Source organism: Triticum urartu, chromosome 1A (genome assembly GCF_056163025.1).
Source record: "Triticum urartu cultivar PI428250 chromosome 1A, HENAU_Tu73, whole genome shotgun sequence".
In the NCBI taxonomy this organism is placed as follows: Eukaryota; Viridiplantae; Streptophyta; class Magnoliopsida; order Poales; family Poaceae; genus Triticum; species Triticum urartu.
This window is the reverse complement of record NC_141873.1, coordinates 92196842-92210418: the sequence shown is the minus strand read 5'-3', so window position 1 is coordinate 92210418 and position 13577 is coordinate 92196842. Positions and strand designations below refer to the sequence as shown.

General features: G+C 44.3%; 1 protein-coding gene across 1 annotated transcript; it reads left to right on the top strand.

Moving 5' to 3' along the window:
- The first annotated feature begins 3499 nt into the window (after positions 1-3499).
- On the top strand, positions 3500-8678 carry LOC125550383 (uncharacterized). The gene is made up of 2 exons (XM_048713375.2): positions 3500-6698; positions 8215-8678. The coding sequence occupies exons 1-2, from the start codon at positions 3690-3692 to the stop codon at positions 8431-8433; spliced, it is 3228 nt and encodes a 1075-aa protein (XP_048569332.2). The 5' UTR covers positions 3500-3689; the 3' UTR covers positions 8434-8678.
- Positions 8679-13577: the final 4899 nt, after the last annotated feature.

Sequence of the window (13577 nt, the reverse complement as noted above, 5' to 3'; positions counted from 1 at the left end):
CTTTGAATTTTAAAACTTATTTGAGGTGGTACTATTCCTGTAGGTCAAAAACATTATGATCCTGCCGGTATGATTAAAACTTGGTCCTCTGTACGTGGCCCAGCTTGCAACGCAGGGAGGAAAAAAGGCCCAGCTTGCAACTCAGGGAGGAAAAAACACTTGGGCCTTCTGGCTGTACGTTGGCCCATCTTCAGTGCAACGCAGGGAGGTAAAAAATACATGCTTGCGATAGGATTTGAACTTACAACCTTCCACGCAATACCTCTTCGCTTGGTTATTTATCTTCGCTTGGTTTTCTTAACAATTAGTACCACCTCATGTTAACTGTTTTTTTTCCACAGGCCACACGCAGCTGCTGGAAAAAGAAAAAAATTAATGGCAAAATGGCACGCACAAGAGTTGAACACACGACCAACACCTTTGGGGTTGCAATCTCTAGCCACGGGGCCAAACCACCGATGTGTCTTATTAAAGAGGGAATATATATATATATATATATATATATATATATATATATATATATATATATACATATGCGAGATAGCATAAAAAGGTAAATAATCCCACCTCGCCCACATATATTGAATCACTTCTGTTTAAATATGTCCGCAAGTGGCCTAGGTAACAAGCTGGCTCAGGAGCAATATGAGGTGTATGGAAACACATAATTACCTTCCAGGAAGGAATTAGTCAGGAACGGAAGGCCTTGATTCGTGGGCTAATTAAACGAGATTTAAGGAAGGGAGGCCACAAAATGAGTCAGGAAGGAATTAATGCATGAGGAGGAGTGTTGGGGGCGCCCTGCCATTGGCTAATTCAACGAGATTTAATCCAAGCACGGAAGGAAATAATTATCCATGAGCAGGAACAAATGTGATGAATTTGGATTTAAAGAGGCGCGAGGTCACGTAATAAAAGAGCAAGGAAGGAAATAATTATTCATGAGCAGGAACGAAGGTGATGAATTTGGGGTAGGTGGTGTGAAGTCTGAAGAAAGATGGAAGTCCATTGAATTCAGGTTGTCACCTATGTGTAAGATTTACCTAATATTTTAGGTCAATTAAAAAGATTCTTTATTTTTTGAATTGCTATTTTGCTTTTGATCCAAACGATGTCCCATATATTCTTTTGATATCATAACCATATTTATTCATATTCATGTACAAAATGTGTCATGCAACTGACTGGAGATCAACTATAAAGTTAAAAAGATTTACCTAATATTTATTCTAAAATTTGTACTCTGAATTAAAATTGATTCAAATGATGTTCCATATTTTGTTTTGATATCGTAAACATATGTTTAGTCAGGTACAAAATTATTTTGAGACAATTAATTCACACTTACTAGATTTCTTTGAGATGCTTCATGAAATGTCTGAACCTATACTTATTCATAAACTTACATTTAATGTTAGACCATATTATCCTTAAATTTGATACTAACTGTGTACCGGGGCAGTTCCTTGACCAGACCAATTGTGGATCATATGAACCAGTGTTTTCACCGTTGCAAAACACATGCGTTGTGCTAGGGAGCATGGGTGTGGTGATGGTGCATGCACCAAGTGCAGTTGAGAAAATAACTCACCATCATTATAAGTTCGCAAAATTACAAGTCGGCACGGGAAGGGGCTGTTGAAACATCATGTTCGAGTATGATGATCAAGCTCATCGCCTTGGGATTGATCATGTTTGTTATGAATATGCGCACAACAAGACCACCATGAACAATGATGGCGAAGGGAAAGAAATGGTAATGCAGATGGGTCAGTAGGGAAGTGTAAGGATTTGTTTCTCCCGTTGCAACGCACGGACATTTTTGCTAGTTTTTTAATAATAAAGTACGGATTGACTCCGTGGGTTCACCGTCACAATACACTTTCGCCCAGTTGTAATACGCTTTTACGATTCGTATAAACAAAATCGTAATATAAACGAGGTGGTACTAAAATTCTGTTTTGCTTTATATACTTGGCATGTGCGTTAAAAAGTTCACATCTGGACCACGCTCGTGGCCACTTGGGCTCCCTTTGTCCGTCGCTGCACGTGTATGGGCTTCCTACGTCCCCTGCGCATGTCCACGCCAGGTTTATTTTTCCCAAAAAAGGCTAAAATAATTAGTGGGATGGAGATTCGAACCAATGACCTTCTTTCCGCTAGCCTGCAATGGGAGGAACGTGATGACCAACTGCGACAGCTAATTTTTGTGAACAAATTCGAGTTGCACTTTATTTGTATATGGTCTTCAACCTGTAATTAGATCAGGATTGGGCCTGGCCGTTGCTCTTGCGGCTGGGCCGCGTGCACATGGCTTCATCAACGTACAAAAAATAGAGCCCACTCTACAGTATTAATGTCTTTGGATATTTCATGTTGAATAATCCCACATAGCTTCAATCACATTATTTTCACTAATTTATATATGTTTAACAACATTGTATGGTGTGAGCTAATTAAAAGGACTCCTCACATGGAAGAGGGGAAGTGCTTTGGAGGCTGCATGATACATGGGATATATTGAAAATTCGCTTAAGAAATAGTGGCTCATATGTGATGCAAGAGGTGCTTTGGTTGGGCTTAATATTAATGCAAGAGGCTCATGTGTGCATGCGTGCAATAGTAGGCTGGGATTCTTCAAAGAATTTGTGGCTTTGCTGGGAAATGGAATTATGGAAGTTCAAAGAAGTTGTGGCTTCGTTGAAAATGATGGAAGCGGTGCTTGATCGTTGCGTGCATGCTGCCCATAAAACCCCACAACTCCGGCTTGATACATGAAATTTGTATCATTTTTTCATCTTCTACGCTCTATCTTCTAAAAAAATATGTCCCTGTCACCAGATGAGACAGTCCGGATACTACACTGTTCACGCCAACCGAAGACATGCCCTGTTTCAACTTCCGTCTGGGCTCCACGCTCATTTACTCCAACACTAGAGATAGAGATCAACATCACGAACGGTTGTGGATGTCTTTGCGATGCTATTTTCAACACCTCAACTCTGCGCTCATCCATGCCGGCACTATGTTCGAATCGCATTGTCGCCTGATTCGTCGCAACCGATTTTGCTTCGATCATAAACATGCTTACATGTCGCATTCAAGTAGGACGGTGCAAGGACACCTTTTCTCCCGTTGCAACGCACAGGCATGTTTTGCTAGTAAGTCTTAAATCCCTAAAAAGTCCCTACGTGTTTGGTTCCTGGGACTTATAATTCTCTATAAGACCATATTACAACTAAAAGTCCCTGTAAGTCCCTCCTTAAAAGTCATAAATCTCAAATGCCCACTATAAGTCCCTATAAATCTCTCCTGTCTAATTTAGATGAAACTTATAATTTTTTTTTAAATCCCTAAATCAATAAATCCGTGAAAACAAACACCCTAACAGATGATGAGGGTCGACGAGATCAATCATGGTCTAAGGGAAAACGGACTCGGAGATCAATCCGCCTGGGCCTCCCTCGTCTCCCACTCCGTCTCGGTTGCATGACACAGGAGCTGAGCGCGCGTCGACACGTTGGTGCACACGCGTCGCGGTCGCCTTTCCACGCGCCACGTCTCAGGCCAAAGCCCCCGCCCGTCGTCACTCACCAGCAGCCACCGTCAGGGCCACCTCACCGCCCATCCAAACCCCGCCGCCTCCCACAGCACCACTCCGAGTCCGACACCGACTTCAGCGTCATCCCATGAGCATGGTTACCGACGAGGTCGGATCCGCCGGCACCCACGGCCAGGACTGCCTCCCCCGCTCTCGCAGCCCCCGTCCTGAAGCAGCTGACGGCGGCGGCGGCGGCGGCGCTAAGGACAGCTGGGCACGCGAGCTGCTGCGGCGCGGATGGGGCCTGACCCGGACGGCCGCCATGGCCGGCGCCGCGGCGACGGCCGCGCCGGTCGTGGCCCCGCCGCTGATCGTCCTCTCCGCCGCCGGCGTCGCGCTCTCCGTCCCCTTCGCCGCCTACCTCGCCAGCCTCGCCGCCGCTAACCACCTCACCGGCGCGCTCCTCCGTTCCTGTCAACCGCCGCCGCAGCCGTGCCCCCAAGAATACGACGACCTGGAGCAAGAATTCCTCGACGCGTCGGAAGGGTACGGACAAGAGGCTCCGGCGTTCGGCCATTTGGATACCGAAACAGAGCAGGGCATCGTCGAAGAGGAAGGCGGGAGCGACACTTCGCTGCCCCTGTCACGGGATCCCGGTGCGCTTGCCGGCGACGAGGCAGAAGGTGAATTTTATGCCCAAGAATTTTCTCCACCATCAAAGCCACTGCTTCAAGGAGAGGATCATCTGGTTCAGAAAAGAGGAGAAGATGAATTTTCTGCACCATCAAAGCCACTGCTTCAAGAAGAGGATACTCTGGTTCAGAAAAGAGGAGAAGATGAATTTTCTGTACTGGATTCAGACCAACAGTCATTGCAATCAAACAATTGGAAGGGAAAAGAGGATGTCGTGTATTCTGAAAACAATGAAGAGGATGACAGAACTATGGAGGAAAACAGGCCTGCAAAGGAGACGGTGTTGCAAGGCTTCTGTTTTCCTGAATTGGGCGTGCCAGCCTCCGGTCACGACGACAATGTGGTCCGGGAAAAGGGAGAAGATGAGTTTTCTGTACAGAATTCAGGCCAGCAATCAGTTCAATTTCAGTCAAAGAATTTTGGTGAAAAAGAAGAACATGATGGGAAAACTATGGAGGAAAATAAGCCTACCAAGGAGACGGTGTCACAAGAGGCTCCGGCGTTCGGCTATTTGGATACTGAAACAGAGCAGGCCATCATCAAAGAAGAAAACGAGAGCGGCACTTCGCCGCTGCTGCCACGGGATCCTGTTATTTACGAAGCGTCTGTGCCTGCGTTTGCTGACAAGGAGGTGGAGGAGGAGGTGCAAGGTGAATTTTCTGCCAAAGAATCTGGCCATGGTTCATACATATCGAACCGCGACAACAATACAGAGGAGCACACACCATTGGAAGGAAGGGAGTCTACTCTAATGGAAACACTACCGAGGGGCTTTGGTCTTTCTGCATCTGCAAAGCCACTGTTTCCAGAAGAGGATAATGTGATTCAGGAAAAGGGAAACGACAAAGAAGCTGAACAAGTAACAGGCAAGCAATCAATTCAATCAAAGAATTGGAGTGAAACAGATGATGACGTGTATTCTAAAGAAGAAAGTGATGGTAAATCCATGGGGGAAAATAAGTCTATGGAGGAGATGGTGTCGCGAGGCCTCTGTTTTCCAGAATCGCATGTGCCAGTATCAGGCGAAGACGATGACAATGTGGTCCAGGAAAAGGGAGAAGTTAAATTTGATGCACAGAATTCAGGCCAACAATCATTTCAGTCAATGAATTTGAGTGAAAAAGTAGAAGAGGATGGCAAAACTACAGAGGAAAACAAGTCTACCAAGGAGACACTGTTCTATGGATCATCTGTGCCGGCGTCAGGTGATGAAGACAATGTGGTTCAGGAAAAGAGAGAAGGTGAATTTTCTGCAAGGAATTCAGGCCAACTACCATTTCAATCAAAGATTTGGAATGAAAAAGAAGAGGATGGCAAAACTACAGAGGAAAACAAGTCTACTGAGGTGACGTATTCGCAAGGTTCCTATTTTCCCGAATCAAGTGTGCCAACATCAGGTGATGAAAACAAGAAGGGAGAGGATGAATTCTCTGTACACAATTTAGGCCAGTATTCACTTTCATCAGACATCGGAGATAAAAAAGAGCATGGCATAACAATGGAGAAAAAGAAGTCTACCGAGGACATGCCACCACGAGACTCTGTTGGCTCTGAGTCACCAGCTCCAGTGTTCCATGGTGAAGACAACGTGGTTCAGAGCAAGGAAGGATTTGAAGTTGCAGTGGAGGGAGTGTTCGAAGAAGCTAATACTAATACCGATCTTGTTACGGCCGAAGTGGTTGATTCTCAAGTGGAAATTATTGTAATTGCCGCACCTGAGAGCGAGGTGCTGCCACCGAGTACTGATCTTGTAATGGCCGAAGTGGTTGATGTGCAAGTGGAGATTAGTGCAACTGCAGCACCAGATAGTGAGGTCCTTTCACCGAGTAACCTTGTGGCTCCTGAGTTGCATCCGGATATTGTTACAGGGGAAGTTAATGATGTGTATGTTGGCATTGGTGCTGCTCTGGAACCTGAGAGTGAGGTGCTGCATGAGAGTAACCTTGCGGTTGGTGCTTCAACGGCAGATCCTGGTACTGGGGAAATTTCTGATGTGCAAGTCAACGTTGTTGCTGCTGCGAAGCCTGAAGATGAGGTGCTGCATGAGAGTGACCTTGCAGCTTGTGCTTCAACGGCAGATCTTGGTATTGGGGAAATTTCTGATGTACAAGTCAACATTGTTGCTGCTGCTGTGAAGCCTGAAGATGAGTTGCTGCCACTGAGTAACCTCACAGAATGTGAGTCACAGGTGGTTATTGAAACTGCACATGTTGGTGACATTGTAGGAATTTCTGCAATAGGACGCAATGTAAAGGATTCTAGTGATGTAGACAAACAAGGCATGGAATGCTGTTTTGTCCCAGTGGCGTCTATGCATGATACTGAAGATGTAATGTCCAGTGGGAGCACGCCGTATTTCTCCACCATGGGCGAAGAAATCGTTGACCTGTCCGATCAGTCAAGTGATGTGGGTTACACAGTGAGGAATGAAGCATTTAGGAGCAGAGTTGTCGCTGAGAGCGAGGTGAGTCAGTGACACATTTGTGCTTCTTACTGTTAATCAGATTATCTGTAGGATTTTGCCAAGAGTGGATATAAAAAATTGTTATTATATGGAGCAACCACATAGGAAACCAGGCTCAGCATTTATGTTGAAAGCCACTGCCATTCTGTAGATTTTACAAATATTTGACATTGTAAACGTACCCTGCCTGATTATTTATTTCTGCAATTTGATAGCTCGGCATGAAATGATCGAATATGATTTACTTATATTCAAATAATTTTATGTCGCTTTACTAGTAAATGAAAACCGAATTGCTTGCGTGAAGTGTGGCATTCCCAGTTGATAAAACCATAGATCCACGATCTGGTGGTATGGGGATATGGAAAATAAGTGTCTTCATACAGCATGATGATAACATCATTTCTTAAAGTGGAAATTGCACAGATACGTAAAATTTGGGGCTGAGCTAACGCAAAACGTCAACTCTGTGGGATTATAATTAAAACCCACAACTCTTAAGACTAATCAGTGACAGAAAAACAGTCAGGGGTCCCATGTTTAAGTGACTAGAGGGACGGCTCGGCTTGAGAGCTTGGCTTAAGCCGACCTGAGCTCAGCTAACTGAAAATTGTAAATGTTTTGAAAAAAAATCTCAATTATCAAAATGGGGTCAAAGTTCCAAAATTTGTACATTTTTTTCTAAAGATTCAGCCAAATTTGGCTCAGCATTTAAAAAAATCTGAATAACTCCAAAATTTGATATATCTTCAATTATTAATCTGGGAAGTTTTCAGCCCATTTTTCCCTTTCCATTTAAAGTTTGGACAGATTTTATGAGATTCGGCCTTTGCCTTGCCCCTAATTACACAATTAGTATGTTTGAGAAGAGATTACACAAATACTCCCTCCGTTCCTAAATATAAGTCTTTTTAGAGATTTTAATATGGACTACATGCAGAGCAAAATGAGTGAATCTACATTCTAAAATCAGTATATATACATCTGTATGTAGTTCGTATTGAAATCTCTAAAAAAACTTGCATTTAGGAACAGAGGGAGTACAAAATATTTGGGGCTGAGGTAACACCAAAAACACAATATTTGGGGCTGAGCTAACACAAATCACAACTCTATGGGATTTTAACTGATACCCACAACTCTGGGACTAATCTGTATGTTTGAGAAGAGGTAGGGATTTTACTGTAGCCTTGCCCCTTCAGTTCTAGAGTTCAAATTGTATATGAGTGGAAAACTATAAAAAGACTAAAGCATTGTAAGCGTAAACGTAATAGTAATCACATCAAGTTGTGATGTCCGGAAAGCGGAAAGGCCAAAGCGAACAAATGTAGTCGCTCCTGGATTTCATCTGGATGCCTATAAGGCTACAACACAGATCACCACAGTATTTTCTTTTTGAAATGGACAGTTTGCCACACTGAATGCACAGTTGTAATGTCTCTAGCATAGCAGGATTTATATTTGTGCACTATTTCTTCCCCATGTCTAAGCATGATCTTCCTTGTTTTTCAACCAGGCTCGCTACACGGAAGAACAGTTGAGGGAACAGCTCGACACGATAAGAACAATAACGGGGTACAGTGCTGTGCCTTCTTCGACACTGGAAGGCGAGCTGGCAGGGCTGTACATATTCGTGGGCGTGGAGCCCCCCGTCGGCTCAAGCAATATCTCTGACCGCCTGATGGCGCTCAGTGCAGAAGTCCTGTTCTTGAAATCGATCATCGGAGTGGACTGAATATCTTAGATCTTCGAACTGAACTCTATCTTCCTGTATCTGTATATGCATAGTTGCAGCCGGTTCCTGTCCTCCTGTGGGATTTTAGATACTCCCTCCTTCCATCTATATAGGGTCTAATGCGTTTTTCGAGGCTAACTTTGACTAAGTGTTGGAGTAATAATATATGACATGCAACTTACACAAAGCATATCGTTAAATTCGTATGTGAAAGAAGCTTCCAATGATATAATTTTTATGTTATACATCTCATGTATTATTAATCTTGTCAATAGTCAATTGTCGTTTTAAAAAACACATTAAGCCCTATATAGATGAAAGGAGGGAGTACATTCCTGTGTACTACCCTGATATTAGGGCATGATACCATTTGTCATATGAGAATAAGCATCTGGTGTGTGGAGAGAAATCGATGCTGCTGTAACGTGTGCTGTGAGCCTGTGATTACTTCTCTATTTGATTCGTTGTGCAGCAACTTGTCGATCAATGCTTCATTATCCCTCTGGGCAATTGGGTGTCCGTTCCAAAATACTTGCCGTGGTTTAAGGGCTCCTTTGGTCTCCACAGACATGAGTGTGCTAGATAGGGTTCACTGGGAGAGACGATTCCCTCTGGCATCACTTCGGGCTGTCAATAGGGTGGGTTTGGACCATGTCCCTTGTTGCTCGTGTCGGGCTGCCCAGATTCCACTTTGAGACGTTTTGGCTGCGCCAGGAGGGATTTGCCAATGTCGTAAAAAAAGTGATTTGAGGCTCTCGACTTGCCTCATCGATCTACGTCGGTCTTAGATACTTGGCATCACTGTACCAAGTTGGCCATGCAATTCATGAGGGGTTGGGGAGCCAATCTTATGGATCCGAAAGGCGGAGCTCTTGGGGGCTATCCAATCCATCAATGGTTGGGCGGATACATAGGGCCTGATCCTGAGCAACGGATGAAGCGAAAATGCGATATGCTCTAGAAGACAACCTCATCATGCTGTTCTAGAACAAGAAAATCTATTTGGCATCTTCGTGGTCGCTTGAATTGGACACTTAGAGGTAATTCCAACACGGCATACTTGCAGGACATTGCTAATTGTCGTCATCGAAGGTCCTTGATTGTTGTCCTTTGGGACCGACCTAGGATGATTTCAAGACAAGGTGGAAATCTGCGCTCATGTTGATGGCTTTTTCAGAAGTCTCTTCAGCGGCCAAGGGAGAACAGGGGTCAACCTCCATGAGGATGTCTGGCCGACTGAGTTGCTGGTGTTCGAGGAGGAGAATAATGGTCTACTCGAGCCCCTCTCCGAAGCTGAGGTTGAAGCGGCGATCAATTTGATGAAGCCGGATTCGGCCCTAAGACCGGATGGGCTTCCCATCTAATTCTTTATGAAATTCTAGAAAGTCGTCAAAGGGATGGTGATGGTTATTTTCCGGGACTTGTTTTTGGGGGTGCTAGAAGCTTTCCGGCTTAATTATGGTGGCATTACATTGATCCCCGATGTAGTGGGGCAACCGACATCCGCCAGTTCTGGCCAATCATGGTCATTAACGTGATTTTCTACATTTTGGCCAAGGTGCACGCCACTAGGGTAGTGTCTGTCGTGGCTAGGATTACTCATTCGAATCAATCGGCCTTCATTACGGGTTTGTTGATCCATGATGGGGTTATGACTCTTCATGAGATCCTTCATGAAGTTAAGACTAGACGTCAGAATCTATGTGGTGTAAAGACTTCGAGCAATAGATGGATTACTAGAATTATGCAGCTAGTTGGTAGTCGGCACACTACCATCAACATTTTTAAGCCCTAAAAGGGTGTGAGGCAGGGTGACCCGCTTTCTCCGTTCTTGTTTAATCTCGATGTTGATGGCCTCGCAGACATTATGGATGCGGCTAGGACGTGCGGGTCATTTTGCGAGGGGGTGGTGGCACACTTGATTGCAAGAGGTTGAGTCTCGCACTTGCAATATGCAGATGATACCATCCTTATGGTTGAAGAAACTTCATTGGATACTAATAAATCTGAAGTTCCCTCTTATATGTTTCTAGGAGATGTCTAGGTTGACAATTAATTTCCCCAAGAGTGAGGTTATGGTGACTCATCAGGAGAGATCAACCATCGCCAACCTTCTAAACTACCGACTTGGGTCGTTCCCTATTTCCTACTTGGGGGCTGCCCGTTAGTTACTCGATGGTTCATATGAGGGATCTTAGACCTGTGGTGGAGAGGGTGCAACACCAAGGCAATCCCTAGTAAGGAATATTGGTCTCCAAGGCCGAAAAATCGGGTCTCATTTATCTCTTCCAGGGCTGAGAAATCGGACGCTATGTGAAGGAGTGGGAGTCACCACTGCCACGTCACGTGAAGGAGGAATGTGAATCGCCACTGCTATGCCGTGTGAAGGAGGAGCGGGAGTCGCCACCGCCTAGACATGTCGGTCGTAGCAAGGCCGTGTTGGAGGTGGCGAGGTGCTATCCCCGCGAAGGCACGCGGGCGCATCCTCCACTACCATGGCAACAACGATGGCGACAGCACTGGCGACAGTTCGTCCTCTCGGAGCGCCTTGACAGCAGAGGAGAGTGCAGACTGATAACCCACAAGTATAGGGGATCGCAACAGTTTTTGAGGGTAGAGTATTCAACCCAAATTTATTGATTTGACACAAGGGGAGCCAAAGAATATTCTCAAGTATTAGCAGCTGAGTTGTCAATTCAACCACACATGGAAACTTAATATCTGCAGCAATGTATTTAGTAGCAAAGTAATATGATACTAGTGGTAACAGTAGCAAAAGTAGTATGTTTGGTGTTTTGTAGTGATTGTAACAATAGCAACGAAAAAGTAAATAAGCGAAAAACAATATATGGAAAGCTCGTAGGCATTGGATCGGTGATGGAGAATTATGCCGGATGCGGTTCATCATGTAACAGTCATAACCTAGGGTGACACAGAACTAGCTCTAGTTCATCAATGTAACGTAGACATGTATTTCGAATATAGTCATACGTGCTTATGGAAAAGAACTTGCATGGCATCTTTTGTCCTACCCTCCCGTGGTAGCGGGGTCCCAGCGGAAACTAAGGGATATTAATGCCTACTTTTAATAGAGTACCGGACCAAAGCATTAACATATAGTGAATACATGAACTCCTCAAATTACGGTCATCACCGGGAGTGGTCCCGATTATTTTCACTTCGGGGTTGCCGGATCATAACACATAGTAGGTGACTATAGACTTGCAAGATAGGATCAAGAACTCTCATATATTGATGAAAACATAATAGGTTCAGATCTGAAATCATGGCACTCGGGCCCTAGTGACAAGCATTAAGCATAGCAAAGTCATAGCAACTTCAATCTCAGAACATAGTGGATACTAGGGATCAAACCCTAACAAAACTAACTCGATTACATGATAAATCTCATCCAACCCATCACTGTCCAGCAAGCCTACGATGAAATTACTCACGCACGGCGGTGAGCATCATGAAATTGGTGATGGAGGATGGTTGATGATGACGATGGCGACGGATTCCCCTCTCTGGAGCCCCGAACGGACTCCAGATCAGCCCTCCCGAGAGAGTTTAGGGCTTGGCGACGGCTCTGTATCGTAAAACGCGATGAATCCTTCTCTCTGATTTCCCCCCTCGAAAGTGAATATATGGAGTCAGGGTTGAGGTCGATGGAGCGTCAAGGGGCCCATGATGCAGGGGGGCGCACCCAGGGGGTAGGGCGCGCCCCCACCCTCGTGGACAGGTGGAGGCCCCCCCTGACGTGGATCTTCCTTCCAGTATTTTTATATATTCCAAAATAATTCTCCGTTGATTTTCAGGTCATTCCGAGAACTTTTATTTCTGCACAACAATAACACCATGGCAATTCTGCTGAAAACAGCGTCAGTCCGGGTTAGTTCCATCCAAATCATGCAAGTTAGAGTCCAAAACAAGGGCAAAAGTGTTTGGAAAAGTAGATACGACGAAGATGTATCAACTCCCCCAAGCTTAAACCTTTGCTTGTCCTCAAGCAATTCAGTTGATAAACTGAAAGTGATAAAGAAAAACTTTTACAAACTCTGTTCGCTCTTGTTGTTGTAAATATGTAAAGCCAGCATTCAAGTTTTCAACAAAGATTATGAAGTAACCATATTCACAATAACATTTAGGTCTCATGTTTACTCATATCAATGGCATAATCAACTAGCGAGCAATAATAATAAATCTCGGATGACAACATTTTTTCAAAACAATCATGAGATGATATAACAAGGTGGTATCTCGCTAGCCCTTTCTGAGACCACAAAATATAAATGCGGAGCACCTTTAAAGATCAAGGACTGACTAGACATTGTAATTCATGGTAAAAGATATCCAGTCAAGTCATACTCAATGTAAACTAACAGTAATGAATGCAAATGACAGCAGTGCTCTCCAACTGGTGCTTTTTAATAAGAGGATGATGACTCAACATAAAAGTAAATGGATAGGCCCTTCGCAGAGGGAAGTAGGGATTTGTAGAGGTGCCAGAGCTCGGTTTTGAAATAGATATGAATAATATTTTGAGCGGTATACTTTCATTGTCAACATAACAACCAAGAGATGGTGATATCTTCCATGCTACACACATTATAGGCGGTTCCCAAACAGAATGGTAAAGTTTATACTCCCCCTCCACCAAAAAGCATCAATCCATGGCTTGCTCGAAACAACGAGTGCCTCCAACTAACAACAGTCCCAGGGGAGTTTTGTTTGCAATTATTTTGATTTGATTTGCATAAAGCATGGGACTGGGCATCCCGGTGACCAGCCACTTTCTCGTGAGTCAGGAGCGGAGTCCACTCCTCTTGAGAATAACCCGCCTAACATGGAAGATACGGACAACCCTAGTTGATACATGAGCTATTCGAGCATAGAAAACAGAATGTTTATTTGAAGGTTTAGAGTTTGGCACATACAAATTTACTTGGAACGGCAGGTAGATACCGTATATAGGTAGGTATGGTGGACTCATATGGAACAACTTTGGGGTTTATGGAATTGGATGCACAAGCAGTATTCCCGCTTAGTACAAGTGAAAGCTAGCAAAAGACTGGGAAGCGACCAGCTAGAGAGCGACAACAGTCATGAACATGCATTAAAATTAATCAACACCGAATGCAAGC

Coding starts and splice junctions, on each gene's coding strand:
- LOC125550383 (XM_048713375.2), top strand. CDS start 3,690: ATGAGCATGGTTACCGACGAGGTCGGATCCGCCGGCACCCACGGCCAG. Junction 6,699..8,214: donor GAGTTGTCGCTGAGAGCGAG/GTGAGTCAGTGA, acceptor TTTTTCAACCAG/GCTCGCTACACGGAAGAACA.